We start from the raw sequence: 27,254 nt of genomic DNA, 5'->3' as shown, positions 1-27,254 counted from the left end.
TAGGTTAGAAAAATAGTATTTAATATTTGTACGAAACTTACACCCACAAAACTCAGCCTGGCTTCAATATAGAAGCAATAATGATGATGTCGTACCTAACCAGTGTTAATTATTTTATCACACAATTCTCAATGCAATTGTGGGGTACAAGTTCAGATGGTGACATTGTACACACAGTACAAGGCAAGCGAATGAGGAAAGTCAAATTTCCCCAGAAAAATGAACAGTCATGTCAGTAATTTATCTTTTGATTAAAAAAAAATTGTACAGGTTCTATAAACTCTGATGATAAATCTGTGGAGTTTGTGAGTTTGCATTAGAATTTGTAACTTGCAATTTCTTGGAATGAAAACTAATTTTATAAGACATCTTTAGACAATTTCCATTAGTTATAGAACCAGACATGACTCTGTGCACCCGGTGTATGAAAAATACATTTCTTTGAAGTTTTATAAACATGTATCTGTAATAGTAAATATTATGTTTAATAGAGTTTCAATATTAAACAATTTTGTCCTTTTCCTCACGTTATATTGAAGCCTCTATTCTTGTCATCCCACACACCCCCAACACCGATCTACTTCTCATATTAAATAAGTATTTTAGAATAGAAAACAATGTTTTGTATTGATAAATTACAACTGTTGATGCATGGGAAATTTAAGAAAATGTAAAACAAAGAAATACATAAATTTCAACTAATTTACTGTTCAAATATAGAATCAATGTAGCTGTCACATTTATCATATAAAGGAAATATAGAATTAGTCAAAGAAATAAATTTTCAATCTCTTGATTAAGAACAGAATGTGAACCATTATTACAGCACCCCCAATTGCTTACATGTACATGTTCTCTAATGTAACACTTACTATAAGTACGAACTAGCAATCACTAACTTACTCAAAATGTTTACTGTAACACAAGACTGAGGTTCAAAAATAAAACTTACTGTTGCATAAGATTCTTGTAGGTAGAATTTTGAGTCAATGAATGCTTGCTGTATTCATCAATCTCATGAATGAAACGGTCAATGCACTATTAACTACAGTAAAATTTATAGGATTTTGATCAAAAAAATTTCACAATGAAAACAAGCAAAGGTATGAGTAAAAAGACCCCTTGCAGCATCTCTGATGATCTCCATACATTCTATATACAGTACATTAAAACATAAACATTACTTCTGAATTAAAATGAGTACTGCAAAATCAACCATAAATGGAATGTACATTAAGAAACAACTGAAGTACATGTTTGAACCTGACACGTTTGTCACCAAAATTGACACTACTTTCCTCAAGGCAAGTTGAAGGAAAACATATTCTGTTATTTTCAAAGGTACTATATTTCACATCTGTTAAAATCCTACTATATCTATCCATCATTTATATTAAAAATCTAAGTACATTTCTTTAATGTAAAAGAAACAAGAAATCATCATAATCTAATACGTATGTACTTAATTGTGAACATGAAACTTTACTACGCTGTTTTGTTGCTCTTGATTATGTAATATTAGGGCAAATCCGTAAAATAATCAACCTTTTTGTACATCCGACCCCCATTTTTTTCACGTCTTACTTCACTTCATAGACTGACCAAGTCATAATCGTATGAGAACATTACAGACTGTCATAAGAACCAGAAATCAGAGACAGAAAATTTCATTAACGTCTCACCTATATGGGGTCAGATGTACATATTTTATGGAGTTGCCTAATCGAGATTACAAGGCCAATGCCTAAAGCACTCTCCATATCTGATTATATTACCATTATTTCAAGTTACATGTACACATACATATGCTACTTGAGTCAATCACAGAAATATGGAAGTGTAATTAGTATTCACTGTATACATATAAAAGTCTCCCAACACTGGGATATTTACACACAATCATATGAAAGTATCATGATCGTTCATAACATACAACCATAATGTACATATTCCACATTCGTCTTCTTTTGCACCTAATAAAGCATCTAGACCAAATTCATGTCTTTTACCAATATTTTTTTTTTTCTGACAAGAAAAAGAACAATTAGACTTTGAAATTAAGATTTCATACTAGATGATTAAGTGGTCATATCAACTATAAGTTAATCCTATTCTATTACCAATTATATTTGGAGTAAAAAAAACATCTAACAAAAGAAAATATCCAAGGATAAATGCAGCTATAAAGAAGGGTTTAATTTTAGACAAATTAGAAGTATAAAATATACACAGCTTTTGATAGGTGGCACCACCTAATCTATCATAATCTTTAGTGCTACTTTTACAATCTTTTCTATAAACATCATGGATACATGAGTCGCTAATACAAATGAAAACTTCACTTTACTCAAAATGAAACAATACTTATAGTTTCTTCAATTTGAGGCATATCTCAAATAGTTGCGCCATATGAAAAGTGGGGAGGGGGCAGAACAAAATGGCTAAGATGGCAATTTAAAATTAGTATTGAGGACCTGAAAAAAACCAATCTAAAAGTGAAGTTTAAATGTCACATTAAAAATTAAATATTACCGTGCTGGCTACTTCTCATGATTTCCAAATGTCAACAAGTATGAGAATCCCTTGCTTTTAGGCATATACTCATTTTATTATCATAAGTTAGCAATAAATGTCATGAACTCTAAAATGTCAGTCAAGAAAAGGGAAGACGTAAAAAATAAAAAGAAGCAGGAATAGAAATAGTCATTGCACATTACCCCAGTAAACTCTGACAGTGTTCAATAATGGCTTTATAAAAAGAAATCTGTTGTACAATTTACCAGAACCGTACAAAATAAAGCAAAGGGATATCAAAATTGTGATCATCTTTTTAACAAATAAGGAAATCTTTAAGTAGATCTATAGACCCCGGACATTAAGAGGACATGGCAAATAGCATCATTTATAACTGATAAAATACCCATAATTTAATGGGCAGTTCAATTGTGCTTAACAAAATAATGGATGTTGAGTATTGTGCACATTAAAAGCACCAGTGACTAAACTGTCTTGTTAAAAATACTACGACTAAAATCCAACTTTCTGCCTCGATTCCTCAAGTTACATTTGATTGTAAAAATGTAAAGGAATTCCGCTCTCTATATACACCTGTATGATCTAAAACCAACTTTGGCATTCAATCACCTCTGTGTCTATTTCTCCCAGTACAGTAAGAATGGGTTAAGGCAATATAAGCGACATATACAATTATTGAAAGCTATTGAAGACGATACAATTTTACTATTACATACTATTGTAAGTATCATCAAGGCTTTTCTTTGCTTTTTTGGTGTCAAACGGGCTTCGGTGTTCATCCTCTACATGCCTTTTAGTGGAAGCTGGTGTCATTGCAGAATCAAGGAAGTTTCCAGGCTGTAATATTGTAAAATAAAAAAATTGCAAGGAAAATCTGATCATTCAATCCTAGGAGAAGGCCCAATGGGGCAACTATTCTAAAGTGTTGTATCTAGTCATATTTTTCACATAATAACATGGACAAAAGAGTGCACAAAATCGATAGAATTAAAATTTCTCCATGTCTGCGAAATTAATTTACAATTCATGAAATCAAAACTGTAAGTACATCAGCCAAAGGGAATTCTTTAGACTATGGAATTGGCGTAACGGAGAGAGACTGACAGCAGATCGGCAGAATTTAAATGCATTGTTAGCTTAAAATGAACGATCAAATGAAAAGAAAAATAGGATAGGCGAGATAAAACAAAATCCAATCAAAAGAAATGGACTTTAAAATGGGTTTTGTTTCTGTTCTTCTTCCTTACCTTTGGTTTGCTAAACTCCTTTGTTGCACACCAAGCAGCGAAACACATCTCAGCCTTTGCAACGTTCTCAGAATCACGATGCTTGCAGTATACACGTATATAGTGCTCCACAAAGTTCTCTGGAAGCATCTGGGACACCTGATCATAAGTGACACATCATTACAAAGATGCATTATTATGAATATAGTCCTGAGAGCACTTGTACCCACATTTCAGATGAAGTTTTAAAATTCCCTGATAATTATTCAAACCCATTCCCAGGTTTGCATATTTTCTAAGTTGTTGCAGTGAATTACATGTATTTTCAGTATAAAAACAATAATGTAAAACCAAGTTGGTACTATTACACAGGCATGTAATTGCCTCCCTTCACTCCATACAGCCATCCTTTCCTCACCTTTTAAAGAAAGAGGTTGATGTGCAACAAAATACAACTGACTACAGTGCTGTCGACTTTTGGGCTGATAAAAATTCCCTGATTTTTCCCTGATTTGAGGCATTTTCTTTCAATTCCCTGATTTTTCCGACTGGAAAAAAGCAAAATAATTTTCCCTGATGGGCTGGGAACCCTGCACTTGTTGCAAATTACTATCAAATAAATAACCCATTATGTATCAGCAGAGAGCACACTCTGTGGCAAACTTTTACTGGTAATGAAGCATGTGTTATTTGTTTGTGAAGGTTGTTCAAGTGACTGAAATAACATGAAATGTCCCCAACCCCCCCACCACAGCACGCAACTTAAAAAAGAATAGACAAAACGTGAGTATTTAGCACTACTGATGATGATATCAAGCCATGTTTGTTATATGATATTGATGAGATATATTACAGATTTGAGGTTCACTCTCCAAAAGGACATACTACAGCCCACAGGGAAATAGAACTGCAGTATACGTCAGGACATATTGCAGGGTCAATGCCACCCAGTAGCTAGAGTTTTAACTTGACCCAACTTTTGGGGTATTATGTGACTTGAGGCCAGGTGCCTGGTTTATACATATTTTATACCAACACTGCATGGCAGCAGTCAGTAGTATAAGTTCCATGCCTGGAATTTTGCCCAATCACAAGCCAAAATTTCTTTAATCTTTCATTACACATGTTATCCTATGTAACACAGCTGACCACACTTCTCTTTCTCTCTTCTTTCTTCCATTGCACCTTGGGCACTCTGCAGAGTGGATATGGTGCACCATAAATCCAATATTTCATTTTGCAAGAGGAACAAACAAAATTCTAGAGAGCTCCTTACCTGTCCTTTCCTGATCTTGACAGCCTTGTTGAGGTCTTCCTTGGAGTAGAACCGGACATAATCCACAGGGTTCTGATTGCCCATTCCATAGTCCATCTTCACCACCTAATATGACAATAATAATCAAATAGAGAAACAAATTGTTGCACCATCAATGGTATGATCAGCTCTCATTCAAGACCACAACTGAGGCTGAATGTGAAATTTACAAATCAATAGCGCATAAGCAAAGCACAACAATGCAAGTTTTTTTTGCTCATTCACTGCTTGCAAGCCGAGTATTTGCCTTAGAAAAACTAAATATAGCAGGGTTCAATAATATGCATAAACTGGCATTATTATGATTTGTAGCTTTGGGGCTTTAGATTGTTGTATGATTTGTCAGTTTCACTTATCGCTAGGGTCAGGGTTTTTCATGGAAATACATTTATAAACCCATGAAAGAAATGGAGTTAAAACTATCAGTAAAATTGCACCATTAGTGGTATAGTTGCACCATTAGTTGTATATTTTGCATCATTAATGTATGCACAACTTTAGCTTTACCTACAAACTGATTTCAATGGAAACATATTTGAAACCATGGAAAATATGGAGTGAAAAAATCATGAAGTTACAGAATCATATTGGATACTTAAATGGACCACCATGTCATCTGGATCAAGAATATTCACCAAGTTACAGAATCATATTGGATACTTAAATGGACCACCATGTCATCTGGATCAAGAATATTCACCAAGTTACAGAATCATATTGGATACTTAAATGGACCACCATGTCATCTGGATCAAGAATATTCACCAAGTAACAGAATCATATTGGATACTTAAATGACCCACCATGTCATCTGGATCACGAATATTCACCAAGTAACAGAATCATATTGGATACTTAAATGGACCACCATGTCATCTGGATCAAGAATATTCACCAAGTTACAGAATCATATTGGATACTTAAATGGACCACCATGTCATCTGGATCAAGAATATTCACCAAGTTACAGAATCATATTGGATACTTAAATGGACCACCATGTCATCTGGATCAAGAATATTCACCAAGTAACAGAATCATATTGGATACTTAAATGGACCACCATGTCATCTGGATCAAGAATATTCACCAAGTTACAGAATCATATTGGATACTTAAATGGACCACCATGTCATCTGGATCAAGAATATTCACCAAGTTACAGAATGACATTGAACACTTACATGAACCACCAGGTCATCTAGATCAAGCTGGGGTCCTTTCAGGTCCTCCTCTGACACTGCGAGGCAGATCTGTTTGCGTATTTCCTCTTGTGACTAAAAACAAAAGGAGAAACAATTAATTCAAGAGTTATTTAACAAGGTGGTTCGCGAACGAGTCTTGCCTGATAAAATATGCAATATGATCTTAATTAAGAAAACTTTTGTTTAAAAAGTTCCCCTCACCCCCCAAAAATAATAATAATAAATAAATATACAAATAAACCCAAAGATGATTAACAACAATAATAAGATGATTAAGTAAAATTAACAATTAAGAAAAATGAAAAAAGGTATTATGAATTTTCCATCAATGTGACATTTCATGTCCAAGATTGTTCAGCGACAACTGTTATAAACTAGAAATTTCAAATATTTGCATTTGATTTGAGAAAAGCATCGATGATTCAGAAAACACTTCGCAAGTGCTTCACTCTTCAGGAAGCCCATCCTGTATAATCCTTACCTCTAGTACAGTGCGTGCAGGAGGTTGTGACTGTCCTACACACTTATAGAGCTGTCTGGTGAGGATCTTCTGGATGATGTCTTTGGAATCCTTCAGGCCTTTATTCTGGGAGAAGAGGATGTGTTCAAGTACACTATCTGTCAGGTGGGTGTAGGCATGCATGTCATCAATTGATTCAGACATGGTCAGCTTTTTCCTGCATTAAAAAAATCCCAAAATAAGAGAGATATTAATAATAATAATAATAATAGTTGGATTTATAAAGCGCTTTTTGCCAGAGGATACAAAGCGCTGCTATTATTACCCCGGCTTTAGCTCGAGCTACCATCACCGGCGCTCAGTGCATGCAAGGAATTACTCCTGCCGGGTACCCATTCACCTCACCTGGGTCGAGTGCAGCACAGTGTGGATAAATTTCTTGCTGAAGGAAAATACGCCATGGCTACGATTCGAACACACGACCCTCTGTTTCAAAGGCGAGAGTCAGAACCACTAGACCACGACGCACCCACCATTAGAAGAGATGCATCTGATAAGGATGTATATGTATTATCAATTGAGGCCTTTTGTCTTGTGAGAAGATAATGTATTCTATTAAACTGAACCAAAGGTCCATTCATACTTAAAATAATCACCGGTACATAAATTGGAATAAGAATATCAAAACTGGAGTTATCCAATGATTCAGAAATGGTCAGCTTTATGCTGCATCAGTTACAAAACATGTCCCAAAATTAGATATTGGCATGAATTTACAAAATAAGTCACTCATTGAAGCACATATTGCTTTCTCTCTACAAAATAAGTGCTACTGAATGCATTTTCAGGGGCATGTTTTGATTGCTAACCATGGCTTGACATCAATAGCTAACTTGGCAATGGCCAATCAACATCCTTGTATCCATGAATATTTTGTTGAAATCATTGACCAGGAACCAATCAGAATCTTGCTTTCATATTTCCAATCCATGGAAATCCCTTCCATTGTGTTCAAGGACATGTGTTTACTTCCAAAGTTAGATATAAACATCCACTATAATGGCCCAGACTAACCCTTGTTCTACTGTTAGACCTGCTGGGTAGTGGTAAAAACTACAACATATTTCCCATTTTGTTTTTAATTAAAAATATAATTTCATTAATTTATAATATTCATTAATGATATACAGGGAAGCAAAAATGCATATTATATATATGAAGGCATCTACACACATTTATTTCATAAAGGATTTATTTATATATATATATAAAACGAAACAATTAGATACTGACCCATTAGCTCCTGGAAAGATCCTGAGATGTTTATCAGCTTTGATCAGAGCATCCACAATCCTACAAGAGAATATTTAGTTATTTATGTCAATGTTATTGCAAAGGCAATGAAAATAAATTTAGATAATGGTTTCACACTAAAAATTGATGTCCTCATATCTGAATTATCTTTATTAGTAGCTGTATCAATCATAAAATCAATAAATATTTTGGACAAATTTTCTCTGAAATTGTGGGGAAAGAATTACAGCTTTGGAAAAGGTTCAATCATGTGAATAATATTGAACCATTATTCAAACATTAAAATCTTACAAAATTTTGCAAATTAAAAATATTTCTTTTATTGATGGATTCTTCCAGAACATTTGAATTTTTCAGTTAATCATATTCAGCCCCCCCCCCCCTCTCTCTCTCTCTTCCATTAATGTCTTTTTTTTCTCAGTAGAGATGCTCTGAAAACTAATATACAAATTGATTGATAGTATATCAGAAAACTATGAGCTCAAAGATTGCATTCTGAATTTATACTAAATAGAGGATTTTTTTAACAGACTGTTTATTTTTTTTATTTAGACATTGTAATGGTAAATATATTCTAGCATTTTATTTGATAATTCATATTAAAAACAAGTGGAATGCCTCTGGCAGTCTCGCCTGCATTACGCAATTCGATATAGCAGCAGTGCTGCCTTTGAAAACAGCTAATGAATAATGATTCACAGAAGAAAACACTATTAAAATATGATAATAAAATATTATTTCCATTGACCCAAAATGACATTTGACCATGATCATGTGACCTAATACATGTGCAAACAATCATTCATACTTGATTACCCTTATATCAATGTTTCATGAGCTACATCCATAAACTTTCTAAGTTATGATGCCAATTCAACACATACTCCCAACACAGCCAGAGTTCATTGACCTTTAAATGACCTTTGATCTTGACCATGTTCCTGAAACACGCACAGGGTGTTCAGGGATACATTGCTGCTCGTATGTCCAAGTTTCATGAACGAGATCCATAAACTTTCAAAGTTATGACATTACCTCAAATACCCCCATAATGGCCAAAGTTTGTTGACCCTAAATGACCTTTGACCTTGGTCGTGTGACCTGAAACTCGCACATGATATTCAGTGATACATGGTTGCTCTTATGTCCAAGTTTAATGAACTAGATCCATCAACTTTTAAAGTTATGATGACAATTCCTCAAATAACCCCAACATGACCAAAGTTCATTGACCCTAAGTGGCCTTTGACCTTAATCATGTGACCTGAAACTCAGGTAGGATCTTCAGTGATACACCATTACCCTCATGCCTAAGTTTTATGAACTAAGTCCATATAATTTCCCAAGTTATGACAACATTTCAAAAACTTAACCTTGGTTAAGATTTCAATATTCATTCCCACAACATGGTCTAAGTTCATTGACCCTAAATGATCTTTGACCTTTGTCATGTGACCTGAAACTCAAGCAGGATGTTTAGTAATACTTGATTACTCTTATGTCCAAGTTTCATGAACTAGGTCCATATACTTTCTAAGTTATGATGACATTTAAAAAACTTAACCTGGGTTAAGATTTCAATGTCGTTGCAAAAGCGGCGCCTATAGTCTCGCTCTGCTATGCAGGCGAGACAAAAATGAATTATCATAGCATTCAAACCAGTTTAATATGGGCTTCAAGAGAAAAGAGAATAATTCTGCCTTAAAAAAGATCATTTTAAAACAGTGTACAAATGTAAAGGGGAACAGGAAAACAGAAACAATTGCACAGATTGAAAACAAATAGAAAATCATTTAGATAGATGTACAGAACAGCAAAGGAGTTTAGACTGAGAAAATAAATATTTTGAAATACTTACATAGTTTCAATGATCTTGTTTACTTTGTGTTGATAGGCTCTCCGATGGAGGGTGTTTCTGGTGTGGTACATGTCATACAGATTTCCTATCTCCTAATTACAAAGGATATTACAAAAAACATGAGAAAAAATAATAATTACTGAAATGAAATATAAACTACATTAATGGTATCAATGAATGTAATTGTAGCAAACAGGGATTTCATGAGAAAGTTTTTAAAATCAAGCCTGTCACCATATCATTATAAGTCTATATCTACATTTACATAAATATAATTCTGTGAAACCATGAAATCTAAGCTGAAAAACAATCGCGCTGTAGAACGCTAACACAGGTAAGATAAGCACATTTGGGAAAGTTTATTTCTATTGCTTGGAAAAAGACCTGGGGCACGTCTTACAAAGAGTTACGATTGATCCTATCAATTGTAACTACATGTACGGAAAGCCAGCAAAGTCAACATATAAAATGCATGTTTGCTCAAAATCTTTTCTAGATATGAATGTATATCCATAAATTAATTGATTTCTTGACAATTAGGTGTGTTCTCCTTTGTTTACAAAGGACATTTTGCAAATTTCCTGTAGAAAAAATTATGACACTAATGGATTTCCATAGAGTTACGATTGATCCAATCAACCGTAACTCTTTGTAAGACGGGGCCCTGGTTTGGATGCCATGCTCATGTTGCACATTTCTTAGCAATTATACATTTTCTACCAGAGTCATTTGGAACATATATTTCATTTACATAACACTTACTTTTATTTTATTGAATTTTATTGGAAGCCATTTTTACAACTGGCATTTTATGTCAAAAGTAATGTCTAACAAGGTTTTATGACACCAAAGTGATACTAAATATATATATATATATATATATATATATATATACACTGTTTCTGAATACTTTTCTTCATTCTTTTGATATCTGATGACCAAATCAAACTACTTCCAATCAAATATGGATAATATATGGGAATTTCTTAGAAGTGAATTTTCAACAATTTTTTGAGAAAATTCTCTGACAGTTAAAAAAAAAATTTACAAAAAGTAGTTAGGCTAAATGCCTCTAAAAAAACATGACTTGTTTAATAAAAGAATGTATTGACTGTATAGATGCCGAATTCTGAGCATATAGCAAGTGAGAAATAAAAAAAACAACTTGAAAAGACAAACTGTGTATCCAATAGCCTGTGTATTACAAGTATGCTGGATAGCAAGTCATATCTTAGTTGATCGCATCATATATCACTACTACAGTAACACAACATTTCCTTTTCCCTTAATTTTACTAATTACCAGAAAAACCTTCAAAGGTAAGCTGCCATTCCTCATTTGTAATGATTACACTTTGATGAATCATTCAAATCTTGCACAAAGACTATCATATGAATATAAGCTTATACAGACAAATCCATTTTGCACATGGGGTGCTAGTTCATGAGCAATACATGAACTTTCTCATTATCTTATGCATGTTTATGTAATTGCCCAATTAGTCTTGTCCTGTTATCTACATATATATTTCTTATCTCAGTATTTAAAATGTTGCTGTTTTTTAATGTTTGTAATATGTAATGAGTCTATTAATTGTTTGAACTTTGTATACATGACCAATTCAGCCATTTGGCTGTGACTCATGTTTTTGATAAACCTTGAATTGAACTGAATTGAATGAATGAGCTAAGGCATTTCAAATCTGTGCACAGTGGCATTGTTGAACTCGGCTTTATTGGTGATAGGTTTTAAGATGATAAAGCTCAACTCATGACAAGGTGTGTGGGTGTGGATGTATTTGTGTGTGCATTCAGGCATGCTATTACTGGGCTTTCTCTATTGTTTAAAGAATGAACGTGGTCCCATGGCCCCAGCTGCTTTTCTTGTGTTTCCTTTTGTGACAAGCTCCCGGGGGGGGCCACTTACATTGACGAGTGGATACCATGCGCGACCAAAAAAACACGTAAAAAGGATGTCTTTTTCAAGATAGGGCATGTTACGTACGTAACGTGATAAGGGTGTCAAAAACACAAAAATAATGAAAAAAAGGGTATCTATTTCGCTAGGAAAGCTACGTGTTTAGGGTCAACTTTGCGGGGATGATAAAACAAAATTAAAATGTTTTGTAAAGGATGTCCTTTTTGCCCCAACACTACGTGTTTAGAGTCCGATTTGCGCGAGGTGTGCAAGCTGGGGCCGTACTAAACCAAATGGTGTGTAAATTGTCAAGGTAAAACCGACGACCGACGGACCGTTTAACAATAAAATATCGCTCTACTTGTTTAGGGGTTCATTTCAGGGAATACTTGCCAAGAGTGTCGTTTTGTTTCCAATACTTGTTAAGGGTAGGGTTTCAGACGCCAATACTTGTTAAGGGGTGCATTTTCAGAATATGGAAATACATGTTTAGGGTGCTTTTCGAGACCCCTTGGTCGCGCATGGTATCCACTCGTCAATGGAAGTGGCCCCCCCGGGGACAAGCTTTACCCTTAAAAGTCAATATGCTTCCTTGTTGGTATACCAATTTCAAAAGGATTACTGGGATTAGATGGTGACATGGTACAGATGATCATGACAATAAAATTGATTTACACTGAAAGCTGAATTTTGAAAGAAAATGCCACACCCCTGTGGGGAGGGAGAGGGGGGTGGTGGTATGGTTCCGAACTTGAAGTGTAATACAAAAAGAGAGGATTCAAACTTATCTCTTTGAATCTCGCATGGTAAAAACATAATTTCTCTTAAATGAGCATGTTCTGTGTTTTTTTTCTGAAAAATTACCTTGTCTCGGCTGCAAATCTGTTTCTCTCCTTCGACCTCTATCACTCTTGCAAACTTCATGTACCTCTGATGGTCAAAGCTGTTGGCTATCCCAAGATTGTAACAGTCCCGGGCGAAGTAATCCCATTTGTCCACATCGATGCCATTCCTCTTGTTTGCCACTATCTCATACAGGAAGCTTTTTTCACGCCCTCGTCCTTTGTAACGCCACTCATTCTACAAAGACGAAAGAAAGAGAATTTTATTGATTTCAATGAAACCATGATTTCAATTTCTGCAATTATCAACCCACTCGCACCATCCATAAAATGAATTAAAATCCTATTATAAATATTTTTTAGGTGGGATTTCAGAACGATTCCACTTGGTGAATATTGCAGTTACTTCTGGAATATATCTGGTATCCAATTCCATGCCAGCTGACTTTGTTTATATAGTGTTCAAATGAAATCCCTGCCAAAGGGACATTTGCCTCCCCCCCCAAAAAAAGTGTAATAGAATACAGTGTAAAACGTGACCTGGATTCCTGCTTGTTTACAGATTTAGTGTACATTACACAGGAAGAGGAGAAGTATTTGTGTTAATTTCTCCATGCCTCAGAGTAAATTTCACCCAATGATTGACAGTTGGAATGTCTTCAGACAATCTTATGGTAGATTTCTTGTATATTTCATGATTGATTAAAATTCATGGCTTGTACATTACATTCCATTGATCACAGCTTTTAATTAAAAGTAAATTTCAACATTTTCTCTCTCAGACATTTCTTGGAGGTGACCTTGTTAAAAATTGACATGATACATCATATCATTATCCTTTGTTCCTCTGTCTTTTCAATTTTCATTATCACAAATATCATCAATCAAATAAAGGGCACATTTCTCACATATTTTTTTTCTTCTAAATTGTGACTAATTCTTTACAGATTCTTAAATACAATGTCTCCTCCATCATATGACATCTTATCAGTACATCACAGATTGATAAGATTTAAAAGAAAAAAAAATCTTTTGATAATTTAATAAAAGAAACAAAAATTCTCTAAATGATACGAGTTCAAAATACAATTTTCACTATTATCTGAAATGATCAGTCAGGGAGACCAATGATTCTAGATCTTGTATAAAATTATATTCCTGTGGATGAAAATGGGCTATGTGTATTCAAAATGATTTTTTATAACCAAAACCGATAAATTGTTGGGACACATAAAGAGCAACTACACAATTGTTTAGTGATCACAACAAATCAGTGGCCTTGGGCCCATTTCATAAAGATCTTGACGTTGGCAATCTCAAATCTAATCATAGCATTGTCATTCTGAAATGGATATGCATCAGAACATGATTGGTCAAATAGTTTATCTTTATACTTGTCTGATGAATGAACATCTAAATCAACAACACCAAACATTTAGTGACCACCTTCAACGGGCAAAGATATGACAATTTTACATCCCTTGGGGCCTTTTCATAAAGCTGTTCCTAAGCTACGTAGAGTATGAATTTCTACATGTCTGTGACCTGTTCTTGTGCTCAATTATGACATATCTTACATAAAGATAGAATTTTGCCTATAGCTGATATGTACCTGATTTGATAAAAAAATTAGAATCTATTTAGAAAGGGATAACAGTGGTTTGTTACTTATGCCTAACCTACAAAACACCAACAAGATGTATGTAGAATAAATACAAGTGCATGAACTGTCCATAAGTTTGGCAAAATCTTATCTGACCTGATCTTGGCTAGAGTCTTTGGGTAATCCTTCAATCTGTTCTCTGATAAATACAAGATCCTGTTCGTCCAATCCATTCTCCTTCAGTTTTTTCTCTAGATGATTTTCCTTGATCAGATGATTAAACATCAGTACAGACAGATGCTCATGCTGTTCAGGGGGAAAAATAATAAATGGAGGAAATAAAACAAGTGTGGCAGTTCAGTCCCTTGACCCTGAAACTATAATGATATTAATAGGCATTTATATAGCGCCATCTATCTAGAAATATTCTATTCGGAGGCGCGTTGTTATTATTATTATTACCCTGGCCTTAGCTCGAGCTGCCTTTCAGCGCTCATGCATTCAAGGAAATAAACCTGCCGGGTACCCATTCACCTCACCTGGGTTGAGTGCAATGGATAAATTTCTTGCTGAAGGAAATTACGCCATGGCTGGGATTCGAACCCACGACCCTCTGTTTCAAAGTCCGAAGACTAATCCACTGGGCCACAACGCTCCACAGTGACAGTGAGTTGGAGGTTCAAGTTGCACATGGCATAAATGGCTAGACGCTCACTCATATTTGCTATCATATTGGATCCTACATGTAATCAACCAGACATTCATTTTGTATAACAAGTAATCTACTTATAATTACATATAAATGATAATTATCAGGGAATAACTGCTCCAAATCTTTAAAAGAATACTACACAAAAAGCCTTTGCAGATTTGTAGGCGGAACTGTACAGAATTTAAATAAAAGCTTTTATCTTATGACAAAAAAAATGCTAATTGAATTTGGTAAGCAAAACTTAATATCTGATTATTATGACTAGCAATGATTTTGAGATGTGTGATTTATCAAATAGGATCTCCATCGTTATTTTATAAGACAAAATTATACAGTCAGATCATATTTTTAAAATTAAATATCACCATATTTGATACCTTCAAAATGGTTTACTCTTAAATAAAATTCTGTGTTTAAACTCAGGTCTTACATGAGGAATGAAGAATAAGTCAAAATAGTTCAAATAATAAATGTATTAAATACTCATCAAATAACATTCTGGAAAGAGGTTTCCTTCCATCTGCAAAGATTTGCACTTACCTTGTGTTTAAAGTCAGGTCTTACATGAGGAATGAATAAGTCAAAATAGTTCAAATGATTAATGTATTAAATACTCATCGAATAACATTCTGGAAAGAGGTTTCCTTTCATCTGCAAAGATGTGCACTTACCTTGTGTTTAAAGTCGGGTCTTACATGAGGAATGAAGAATAAGTCAAACATGTGGGAAAACGGACCATGACCTGGTGATAAATAATAATATAACATTTTAAGTACACATTCTATCTAGTTACCTATTCAGACAAATAAAATAATATAGCATTAAACTGTCATTGCACGCATAAGGTTGCAATTTGGTTTTCTAAAGAACTCAAGCAAGACTTGACAATTTTTTTTTTAATCATTTCTATGGATAATCAATTTAATTCAATCTATTTGTTTTTGGCTAGTATTACAATAAAAAAATAAAACAAAGAAAGTGTTTATCCTCTCACATATATTTTATTGTATGAAATAGCATTAAACACAGACACACTGAAGATTTCACCTTTCTTCTTTAATTTATCTCTTTCTATGTTGGTGATTTGTTTCACAAGTTCAAGTTCAAGTTCAACTTTATTCAATTCCAATATTAAAAACATTTTACAACAACACATTGGATAAAAAATGCAATTCAAGATAAAACAAAGTATATGAATGGTATGTACATGCATATTGAATAGAAAAGTATTGAAATTAGGTATAGCTGTAAAAGACCGTAAAGGTCTTGTCAAGACAGCTCCCTTACTTGCATAAGATTTGATCAATTAATAAAAGCGGAGAACAAATTCAGTAAATATTCAGTAAATAAAAATGAATTGCATCTTGCACCAAGACTAACCCAGAACAAACATACATGAAAAGGGTAGGAGAGAATGAAAAGCAGAGGGGGGGATTGAAAGGAAAGAAGACAAAAATCATTTAAACTTTAACGAGAGTCACGTTTGATCAAATATAGCATTACATTGTGCTTAAATCTGTTATAAAATGAAATAGAGGTTATAAATGTAGGGAGTGAATTCCAGATTGTAGGAGCATGATGCCTACATGAATAAAAAGTAAATTCTGTATTCACATTCCATCTGTGGTATTGATTCCTGTTTCTAGTATTATAAGTATGAATTAAACTGTTCTTTACAAACATATCCGATATGTATTTAGGAAGTTGAGTGTTTACATGTTTAAATATGAGAATTGCACACATATAGTCATTTAACTGGTATACATCTAATATATTGAGTTGTTTAAATAGTGGGCTAGAATGGGCTTGATAATGAGAAAGTGTAATTATTCTGACAACCCTCTTTTGCAGGAGGTATAAACATTTGAGTTTGGTTGGATGAGTATTTGCCCAAACAATATTACAGTAACTGAGATACGGTAAAATAAGAGTATTGTATAACATTAGCAAAACGGATTGAGGCAAGACATGGCGAAGTTTGCTGATGACACCAACATTTCTAGATATTGTTTTGTTAATTTGGGCTATATGAGTTTTCCAAGATAAATTTTCGTCAATAGTAATACCCAAGAATTTGGTTGAGGTAACACGTTTGATATAGTTTCCTGACATTTCCAATTTAAATGAATCGAGGATATCTGCTGATAAACGTCGATATTGGGAACAAAAGTATATGAAGTTAGACTTATCAGCATTAATTACCAATTTATTACATTTAAACCAGTTCGAAACTTTCAATAATTCAATGTTTAATGTGTCATATAGAGAAGTAATATCATTTGAAGTAAATAAAATATTGGTGTCATCAGCAAATAAAATGAATTTCAATTTATCAGAACAAAAAGGCAGGTCATTGATATATATCAGAAAAAGGAGGGGCCCGAGGATTGACCCCTGGGGCACGCCGCATGAAATCTCTAATGGGTTGGACAAAATATTGTTAAAAGAAACATATTGAGGGGTTAAAAAAAATTTACCACATGCAACAGGGAATTTAAGTGCAATTTTCAATAGTCACAGTTAAATCTCTGTGAGACACCCTTAGAATATCCAAATCCTTGGGAAAAGGAGAAGCTAATACGTAATAGAACAGTGTACCATAATATCAAAGGTATAATCAATTTTATAAAATCATTTATTCAGAACTTTCAAAATGGATCAATGGTAAAAATACCACAACATCACAAATAAAAGACCAGTGTTGAAATAAGAGAACTCAGATGATACAACAGACATGTATTAGCATCAAAACAGGCATATAAATACTTTAATTACAATTTCACAAGAATAATAATGCCTATATGTGCAGAGTTGTGAGTGACCACATGGAAATTACAGATGCTTCAAAATTTTTGTACCTGTAGGCAAAGTTCACAATAAGCTGAAAATAATAATTTTTTAAAGAATAGCTGAAAATCAGCTAAAAATCTGAACTCTGACACCTGTGTATGTGGAATTTGGCAAGAGCTGTTTAACCTTAAGGTAAGTTACAATTTCGTGACTACACCACTGCACAAAAAAAGAAATTCACAAAACAACAAAATACATAGGAAATTGATCATGTTTTGCAAATTTTTTGTTGATATTTGTTAGAAATGTCAAAATTAATATTTTCACCAAAAATCAGCAGACGCCTATCTATTTAGTGTGAGTTAAAGGCAATAACATTATTTCATACACTTATTCGTATAATTAATTACTTTGAAAAATAAAATTATTTTGAAAATTCTACTACACGTAAAGCCTGGTCTCATATAGCCCAGTTAAAATAGGGTTAAAGGCTAAACCAAACCATCAAAATTATTCAGCACTCGTTCTTACCAAGATCATGGCAAAGCCCAGCAATCTGCACACAGAGGATATCCTTGTTAGTGATGTCTAGCTCTGGTTGCTTGCGTTGAAGAGAAAGGACAAGCTCTCTGGCAAGGTAACAAACCCTGTATTAAGTCAAGAAAATGATTACATTGGTTTTCTTGATCTGTTGCTCTACGACAGTCTTAATCTAAAAACATCAAGGGCCCATTTCATAAAGGTTTGCAGTTATGGTAACTTTGCCGTTATTGTAACAACTACCGTGGAAACCTTCAATTAGATTGGCTACCGAGTCCTCTTACCATTGCAGTTGCCATAAATAGTGGCAACGTTACCACAGTTGTATTTTTACAAAATGGGCCCCAGACAAAAACTTGGTCAATCCAACCATACTACCTGTCTTGAGAAATGCTATGGATAGGAAAGGAAAAATACAATTCTACAAGTCTTTAATTCATTGTGTGAATTTTAGTGTGAACGAAGAGGAAAGATTATCAATCCAAGATCTTGGCCACTATTAATATTCACCAAAGGTGCAATCTAAAGTTCCAAGCAATAGCACTTATGTAATCAATGGTACTTCAAGGTTACCATAGTCCCTGCACTTGATATTTACCCTAGTGAGTGTTCAAATCTATTGTGGGCTGCTCCTGGGAAGACAAAGTAGCTACAGCCAAGTTGCTTAATGAAGCGCAGTCTCTGAAACTGTGGGGTGTCTATGATTTTGATCAGCAGAGGGTCAAAGTCAATGTGGCCATGAACTGAGTCGTTGAAAACCTGAGAGGAAGTCAAGACACAGAAAACACAATAAAAATCATGTCATTGTATATAATATTGTATCTGGGTATACATTGCTTTATCAAGAATGGGTTCCCTAGCTAGGGTGTATGATCAGTGAGTTTGGTTTCAATAGAGATACTGTGGGGCAATGGAGTGTTCCAAGGTCTTTGAATTACAAGGTACTGAGTTCAGACCCTTAAGTTAAACTGGGGTCATGTTATAAGAAAATAAGCATGCATTCATCTTGCAAAATCAAGCATGACTGAAGTTGATGACTTGGGAAATTATAGTAACTTGCTCAGACACATTGTTGATATCTTGAACATAAATTCAAGGTGTGGTTACAATCACAAAATGGAGTTTAGAGAAATCGGACTAAGCAAATTTTCCCCACTCAGTATATCATTTGTTTGCTCTCCTATACAGAGGTGCACATCTTTGTTTTGTTCGATTTTGTTTTTCAGATCCTAGTAATTAAGTAATACTATAGTCAGAACATCGAGCTCTTATAAACATCTCTATTAAGCACCATACAAATGATATGATTAATATCATTATTCATACACAAACAACTATTCTTGGAATCAAATTTGCATGTAGCTTTTGCTATGTATGACAAACCTCTATCAAGCTTTCAGGTTGGTCTGAACAACTTTTGTTTAAAAAAGTATGCCTTCATTGAATATTTATTAAACGATATGGAAATAGTAAACATGTATGTTGATCTTGATTTTGAAGACTCTCCGTTTGATCTTAAAGAATTATCTTGATTGTAAAGATTTATCATTATTCTGAATGAAATAACCTGATCATCTGATGGTTCTTACCTTGGTTTTTAAGCTTTGATGAGAAGTTTTTGTCAGATTGTTGATGAGGTTTATGGCAGACAGCCTCTTTCCCATGGTTCTATGATATTAGAGATATGATGAACAAATAACAATTCTTGTATTCTCATTCTCATTCATTATTTGCAAGAAAAAAAAAATCTATGTGAGAACATGCACTTGCTACTGTTGAGCAACTAGTAAGAAAATTTGTATAACATTTCAATGAAATCTTATATAAACCATGCCTGTTCAAACCTCAAGCATCTTTCATTAGAATCAGGGGGGGGGGGGGAATTACATGGGGCTGAGGGCGATTGAACTGGCAATATTACTATTTTCCCTTGGGAAAAATAGTAATTGCCAGATTAACCTCGGATAAATAATTCCTACTATACTTTCTCGAAGCCTAAGATATTTGTATATTATCATATCTGCCATTATAGCCTTTTTTTCAATTCCGATATGAATACAGGTAGTTTTGTATATAATTGTTATGCAATAATATTCTCTTATACAACAGAATATTATTGCATAACAATTATATACAAAACTACCTGTATTCATAAAAGAATTGAAAAAAAGGCTATACACACAAGTCATCAGTATCATTTTCAGTATTATTACAGTTCATTAGAATAAAGAGAAATTTTCGTTTCATCCCTGGTAAACAATTTATTTGAATGATACAGAGCACATTTCAACTGAAAAAAGGCAAGAGCGAAATCAAGACTGCATTATACATACAAGTAACTTCATTAATAAGTCTAGTCTCATGGGAACACACAAATATTATAGTTAAAAATTTGGCTTTTATTTAAAATGACGGTCATTGTATAATCAGGGGCCTGTAACACAAAGCTTAGCAATGGTCGTAGAACATTTTTCTACCATTGATTGCATTGACTATAATGTACAATCAATCATGAAAATCAAGCGTACAAATAATCCCTAACCTTTGTGTTACGGGACCCAGGTCTATATACATGCTTTTCCTCATTATTATTTAGGATTATCAGTATTATCGGTCTAATCTAAGGTAAACTTATGAAAGTTAAACTGTCTTTCAGGCAAAAAATCTAGTTCACAATATTTCATGAATAAAAAAAAAGCTGCATTAAGGGTGCTGAAATTTTGATCTCAAAATTGTTATAAAGTCATTTGTACTTACTGTACTCCCATCTTTTCAAGCCTTTCCTCTGTAAGCTGTGATATAACACTTCCATCTATATTTTCACCTATAGTTTTGAGGATAGAAATTATAATTTTGACAAACTTTAGATGGTGAACTAAAATATATGTAAAACAAAATGATGGATATCATTCTATCGAGTGACGTTTAACCCTAAATCTCCCGGGGTATTTTGATTCTTGTCATTCCCGGGGGGGCCATTATGGCCCCCCTTAAGATCTCAGCCGCGGATTGCGCAATCACAACGATAATTTGCATGATGGTAGAGAATGACGTAATCCACGCAGTTGCATTGGCAAATTTCACTGAATTCATATAATTTTATTTCATATGAATTAATTATGCTAATTTATTCATGAAATCATACTTTTTGCTCTGATTCACTAAATAAAGCTCCTAGAATGCTATTTTTTGGTGAAAATATTTTTTATAGCATTCCTAACAATTGTGAATGAAAAAAATTCTGGTACCAAGACCGATTTCTTATGTATTTTATTGTTTTTTTAATTTCTTATGTATATCTTTGTTTTTTTACTTTTTGTTATTTATTGTTTTTTCGATGGAAATCGTTCCAGACTTAATTCTGATCATAAACGAGGCAGAATTAATTAAGTTTAATCAGTAAAAGTAGAAATAATGATACATTTATGAATTTTGGCTAAATACACAATTTGCATCAATTGGATTTGTACGTGAAATCACGTTTATGAGCAATTTTGGGTCTGACATGCACTTACACAATGTTGCGTAATGTCGTAACCGCGTACCCGGGCGTCACAAATTTGGTCTCAAAATTTGCGCGAGACTTGAAAGTAAAAAGTCAGTGAGCGGCGAGGTCAAAAAATTTTGCGCAGCAGATATATCGCGAAAATTGTCGAGGGGGGGGCCATTATGGCCCCCCCCCGGGAGAATTAGGGTTAAATGTTAGACATTTGAGATATGTATTACACAATCTTATTTTCTGATAAATAAAAAATAATTGGTACAAGGTTTGTCATACATAATGTATGGGAATTATATAATAAAATAGGTACACAGATCAAAAATAAGGAAAGAATGGGATTGAAAATGTAATTCACATTGGAAATTCCAACATGCTGGTCATTACGAAACAAAACACAACATCAGATATATACCTAGTACATGTAGGTGCTGATACTTCTCCTTAGGAATGTTTAAAAACAAATGAATCAAGAGCTAAAAAACTCACACCACTTCTGGGGACATATTGCAGAAAAAATGTACAATCATAGCAACTTTGACATCATAGGTTACTATCCTGAAACATTCATTAGTGTTTATCACTGAGCCCAAGGCATTACCATTAATTGCAGTTATCATAATAATTTTAATCAGGGCTTGAATCATTCAAAAGCCATGTCTAGCCTTGGGTTCCCTGTTAACTCTCTTTGATGCCCCTCTTATTGCTTTGGATAATTCTGTTGGGTTTTTTTTATTCCCATTTTTCCTACAGGTAATTGTGATACAATTTACAAATGTGCCCTATGACAAAGCTGTCATGCCCTGAAATAAAATGCAAGGCCTATTTCAGGCAACAAGTTCCAAGATTTACCCATGAGGATATTGCCCTCTTCTGACAGGCCTTTCACCGCGAAGTATCTTCTAACATCCTCAGGTGTCCAACTCTGCCACTGGTGAAGCTGAATTCCATCATGTGAACTGTTGTTTAGTCCTGAGCTTGTATCCATGGGATCTGGCATGGTGAAAAGGTATTGCAATTATCTGGAACAAATAAACAGATTTTAGGTTAATACCCGTGAACTGATTACATTTTATTGGATGGCTCAGAATGGAATACGAGAATTATTCCAAAAGTATTGGCAAATATTCCATGAATCGTAGATGAGTGGAATATTGACTCTAAAGAGTGGAATATGGAATTGCCATATAGTATTGAATTTGAACGGGCAATTGATGCAGACCAAAGTACGCATTTTTAATGTTATATGCACAACTCGGTAACATGCAAATGAGAGAATTGATGATGTCCATACTCCATCACTCACTATTTCTCTTGTTTTTTATTGTTTGAATTACACAATATTTCAATTTTTACCAATTTTACATTAAGAACCAAATAAACTGAACCATAAAATGTTATAACAATGGTAATACCACATGTTCAGGGAGGAATAAAACTTTTTTTCAGAGGACAATGAGGAAATAATTAGAATATTTCACAAGGCTTGAAATTATATTATATGATAATATTGGATGGCCCAGAATGGAATACCAGAAATATTCCAAGAGTTTGGGCAAATATTCCACGAATCGAAGATGAGTGGAATATTTCTGGTATTTCATGAAATAAGGCCATCCAATATAATTATTATCATCTATACCACCCACCCCCCCCCCAAAAAAAAAAAAGAGGGAGCAATTTGATTAAAGGAGTCACTTATCACATTATGCCATTATCACTTCATACATGTAGGATCAAATTTGGTCGTTGACATGCGACTTGCATGTAGTTCATTATGACGTCATTGAGCGTAGTTAATCTCTATGCCGCGCATCGCATTGCTTTCATTGTTGTACGTGTTGTACATTTCACGCATTCGTGCACGCACCCTAAACTATTGAATATGCTCTCATATTCAATAGCAAATTTTGTACAGGAGCCTATGGAATATTCGTCGGATTTCGGTCCTTTTTAGGGATACGCTCTGATACTGCAAGGGCAATTGATGCATATCAAAATACACATTTTTTAATGCATTGCTTAAACACTCTATATAGATGATAATTATATTATATTGGATGGCTCAGAATGGAATACCAGAAATATTCCAAGAGTTTGGGCAAATATTCCATGAATCGAAGATGAGTGGAACATTGGCCTTAATGAGTGGAATATTTCTGGTATTCCATGAAAGAAAGCCATCCAATATAATTATTATCTATCCCACCCCTAGCAATCAAAAAGAGGGAGAAATTAAACAAGTCACATAAATGGCATCATCACTTCTTAAGATCAAATCTGGTCGTTGACATGCGACTTGCATGTAACTCATTATGACATCATGGAGTGTCGTGCTCTTAAGCTGCGCACCGCATTGCGTTCATTGTTGTACGCGTTGTATATTTCACACGTGCGCACTATACTGTTGAATATGCACTCATATTCAATAGCAAATTTTGTACAGGAGCCTATGGATACTCTTGGGAATTTCGGTCATTCTAGGGATATGCACCGATACTGCACAACCAATATTGATGCAGACCAAAATACGCTTTTTTAATGTATGTCTAAAACGCTCTATATAGATGATAATTATTCATAATCAAGGTTCAAATTTCATTAATTCTTAAATAATTTTTATCTATAAATTGTTCTTCATTAAGTAACGGCTTTTAGTAAAATCGCTTATCGAGGCTACGTCATAACGAAGCGGTTTAAGGGTCAAGCCTATTGTATTTGTGATGTTTACGAATGGATGGAGGGATCTACACGAGAAGCCTCTCATTTTTCATATATAGACTATAGTTATACTAACAGTTTTTTTGTACGCATTAGGGCACGCGTATATAAAATCTAACAAATTTAGGTGATTTATAGCTTTAATTATGAAATCCATCCGTGTTTATATGTCCCACTTAGGCAAGTGTGGGGAGGGTTTCAAGGCATGGTGATGAAAAGTAGATCTAAGTAAATATATTAATAGTCTATTTTGTCTTGATTCTATATTTTCTATGAGTATGACTATGTATGATGGGGGGACCTAAAGCTACGCACTTTGTTTTCAAACAATAAAAACTATCCCAATTTTAATATTTCAACAAATGTCTTTCACTAATTTGTAGCAAACATTCTAAAGATCATTAACCAAGAAGAAAATATCGCAAAACTCACTAATACGAAAATCCTGCCGTGTTTTCCGAACACCTCTTGATTTCGCCACCCGATATAGAAGGGGTCCTAAAGCTACGCACTCGATTTATCATGCAAAAAAATAGTATTTCCTGTGCCTCAATTTCTAAAATATATTCATATTATTATAGGGTAAAATGAAATTGAAGCGAATATAACTCCAAAATTCTAAACAGGTGTGGGTTTTCTCTGCATTTAGACTGAGATTTACTGCAGCCTCTGTAGAAAAAATTGAATAGGAATCGTTCGTCACTCTGCAATCACAGTTCCACACACAGAGTGCGCATTTGCCATAAAAACTGCATGCGCGATGAGTGGTGCGTAGCTTTAGGACCCGCGCAGCATTCATTAGGACCCCATGCCATACCATACATAATAGAGATAAAGATACCATTGTTAAATTGTACAAAGCATTGGTGAGACCTATTCTTGACCTATTCTTGAGTATGGAAATGCTATCTGGCACCCAAGGTATGTCTGTGACCTTAAAGCCATTGAAAAAGTTCAGCGACGTGCGACCAAGTTGGTGCCATCATTGAAAGATCAAGACTACAGTAGAAGGCTTCGTTCCTTGAAGTTACCTTCCATTCAGTACAGAATGCGAAGAGGGGATATGATACAGACGTACAAGATCATCAATGGCATTGATGATTTGAACAAGGAGATGTTCTTTACATCTGCATCAACTCAGACAACACGTGGACATCTATGCAAATTGTATGTGAAGAGAAGCAGACTGGATGTTAGAAAAAATACTTTCAGTGCCAGAGTTGTAAATGACTGGAACTCCTTGCCGGCAGAGATAGTTACTGCATCAACGTTGAACAGATTCAAGTCACAGTTAGACAAGTTTTGGTCTGCAGTGCAATATACTCACCCTTGGGAATAGTAACTCTGGCACAGCACACAGGCACACGTTATTTTAATAGTTAGATGGAGATAGCAACAGTGATAGACCTGGAAACACGACTGCATAAGTAATTGCATTTTTCCAGTAGATCCGGTAATAAAGCTGGTAATAAAGCTTTATGTAAAAATATATTATCACAAACTTCCAGTAGGATGGGGGGTCGGGTGTCCGGACACTTTATATTTTTGAAGCCTTCTTTTTTGTCTTTGGATTACACTAAAAATGTAAATTCAATAGTTTTAATCATCTACTATTTTGTTCTCTATATAATATTTCTTAACATTTTGTACTAAAAATTGATGAAACTTCGCTTGTAATTTTTCCCGAATGACTTTCTAAAATTGATCGTCCGGACACACAACTGGGTATAGGACATGTTTTATGTTGTGAAAAACTTTCGTGGATCCAAATCACGATAATGCCGAAAAAGAGAAATTATGCGGTCTCTATCATGAATAACATCCACCTTTCTACTGAAGTTCTGTTCTAACTTACGCCGCAAAATCAAAGAGATTAATGGCCGGTCGAATTTCCCCCGCATCTCAGCCGACGCCGGTCGACACCCGTCCGTGGTCTCGCTCGTACCGGTACTCTCGCGTTTCCATTCCCAACTCGCGTTCACGATCGCGTCATATCGGATACCATTTTCACCATTCAAATCAACAATTATTAAAACAAACAACGATTGAAATAGGCATAGAATAATACTTGTGAATCTTACTCAAATCAAAATGAATGATTTAACTGAATGAAAGAGAAAATGAAATTGTTAAAAGTTATAAAAACTCACCGTCAATCAAACGCCGCGCCTCTGCTTTCAATACGTCCGCAGCAACGAACGTAGAGGGCAGCAACACACAAGCGTGTTGCTCTAAGGAAGGAAGGTCAACTCCGCTCGAATTTTGTGACCACTTTAAAAAATAAGGTGGGGTTTTGGGAAATTTGTCGAGTTGATTTTTTTTCATTTGCTAATTTCAAATATTTTTTAATGAACAATTATTAGATCGGTTATTCTGGGTATAAATATTAAAAATATTACTTTCATTTTTAAAGAAAATATTTAGCTTAAATAATCATGATTTTGACATTTTTCCTCATTTTGGAATATTAAGCCTGTGACGAGGATACCTCATATCTCTTATTTTCTTCTGCTGAATTTCGCTGCACCACTAATAAATGCATAGACAACCACCGTAATAATCGAGGTCATTTTTCTGGCCTGGGTGCGCCGAGTCTGGGCCGGTCGCGCAGCTAGCTAGTGACGTTGATGATGCGCTGGGGCTTCAGGCGACTCGTCATAGATCTAGCAACTTAGACAATGACGTCTAATTTGCCTGGCCTGATTTGAAGTGTAATG

At 34.4% G+C, this 27,254-nt stretch overlaps 1 protein-coding gene across 2 annotated transcripts; it reads right to left on the bottom strand.

The window, feature by feature from the left end:
• On the bottom strand, window positions 1-26,781 carry LOC129253956 (deoxynucleoside triphosphate triphosphohydrolase SAMHD1-like). Of its 2 annotated transcripts, none has more exons than XM_064095184.1 (16): window positions 26,688-26,781; window positions 22,669-22,809; window positions 21,075-21,141; window positions 19,907-19,985; window positions 18,916-19,076; window positions 18,309-18,424; window positions 15,659-15,729; window positions 14,432-14,581; window positions 12,695-12,910; window positions 9,914-10,005; window positions 8,035-8,094; window positions 6,763-6,958; window positions 6,261-6,353; window positions 5,038-5,142; window positions 3,783-3,920; window positions 1-3,372 (listed from the first exon to the last, which is right to left on the bottom strand). In XM_064095184.1, exons 2-16 carry the CDS (start codon window positions 22,802-22,804, stop codon window positions 3,244-3,246), a joined length of 1,809 nt encoding a protein of 602 aa, XP_063951254.1. In that variant the 5' UTR covers window positions 22,805-22,809; window positions 26,688-26,781; the 3' UTR covers window positions 1-3,243. The 2 variants fall into 2 exon arrangements, with proteins under 2 accessions (XP_063951254.1, XP_063951253.1); XM_064095183.1 differs by having other exon boundaries at window positions 22,669-22,838; window positions 26,688-26,763.
• Between the last annotated feature and the right edge of the window lie 473 nt (window positions 26,782-27,254).

The sequence above is a fragment of the Lytechinus pictus genome, chromosome 2 (genome assembly GCF_037042905.1).
Source record: "Lytechinus pictus isolate F3 Inbred chromosome 2, Lp3.0, whole genome shotgun sequence".
Taxonomy (NCBI): Eukaryota; Metazoa; Echinodermata; class Echinoidea; order Temnopleuroida; family Toxopneustidae; genus Lytechinus; species Lytechinus pictus.
Note: the sequence above shows the minus strand (reverse complement) of the source record. Positions and strands in the feature narration are given on the sequence as shown.

Excerpts from the sequence above, each read along its gene's own strand:
- LOC129253956 (XM_064095183.1), bottom strand. The coding sequence starts at position 22,816 with ATGCCAGATCCCATGGATACAAGCTCAGGACTAAACAACAGTTCACAT. Across the intron at positions 12,911-14,431 it reads AAGACTCTAGCCAAGATCAG|AATGAGTGGCGTTACAAAGG; the intron begins GTCAGATAAGAT and ends TCGTCTTTGTAG. Across the intron at positions 3,373-3,782 it reads AGGAGTTTAGCAAACCAAAG|CCTGGAAACTTCCTTGATTC; the intron begins GTAAGGAAGAAG and ends ACAATATTACAG.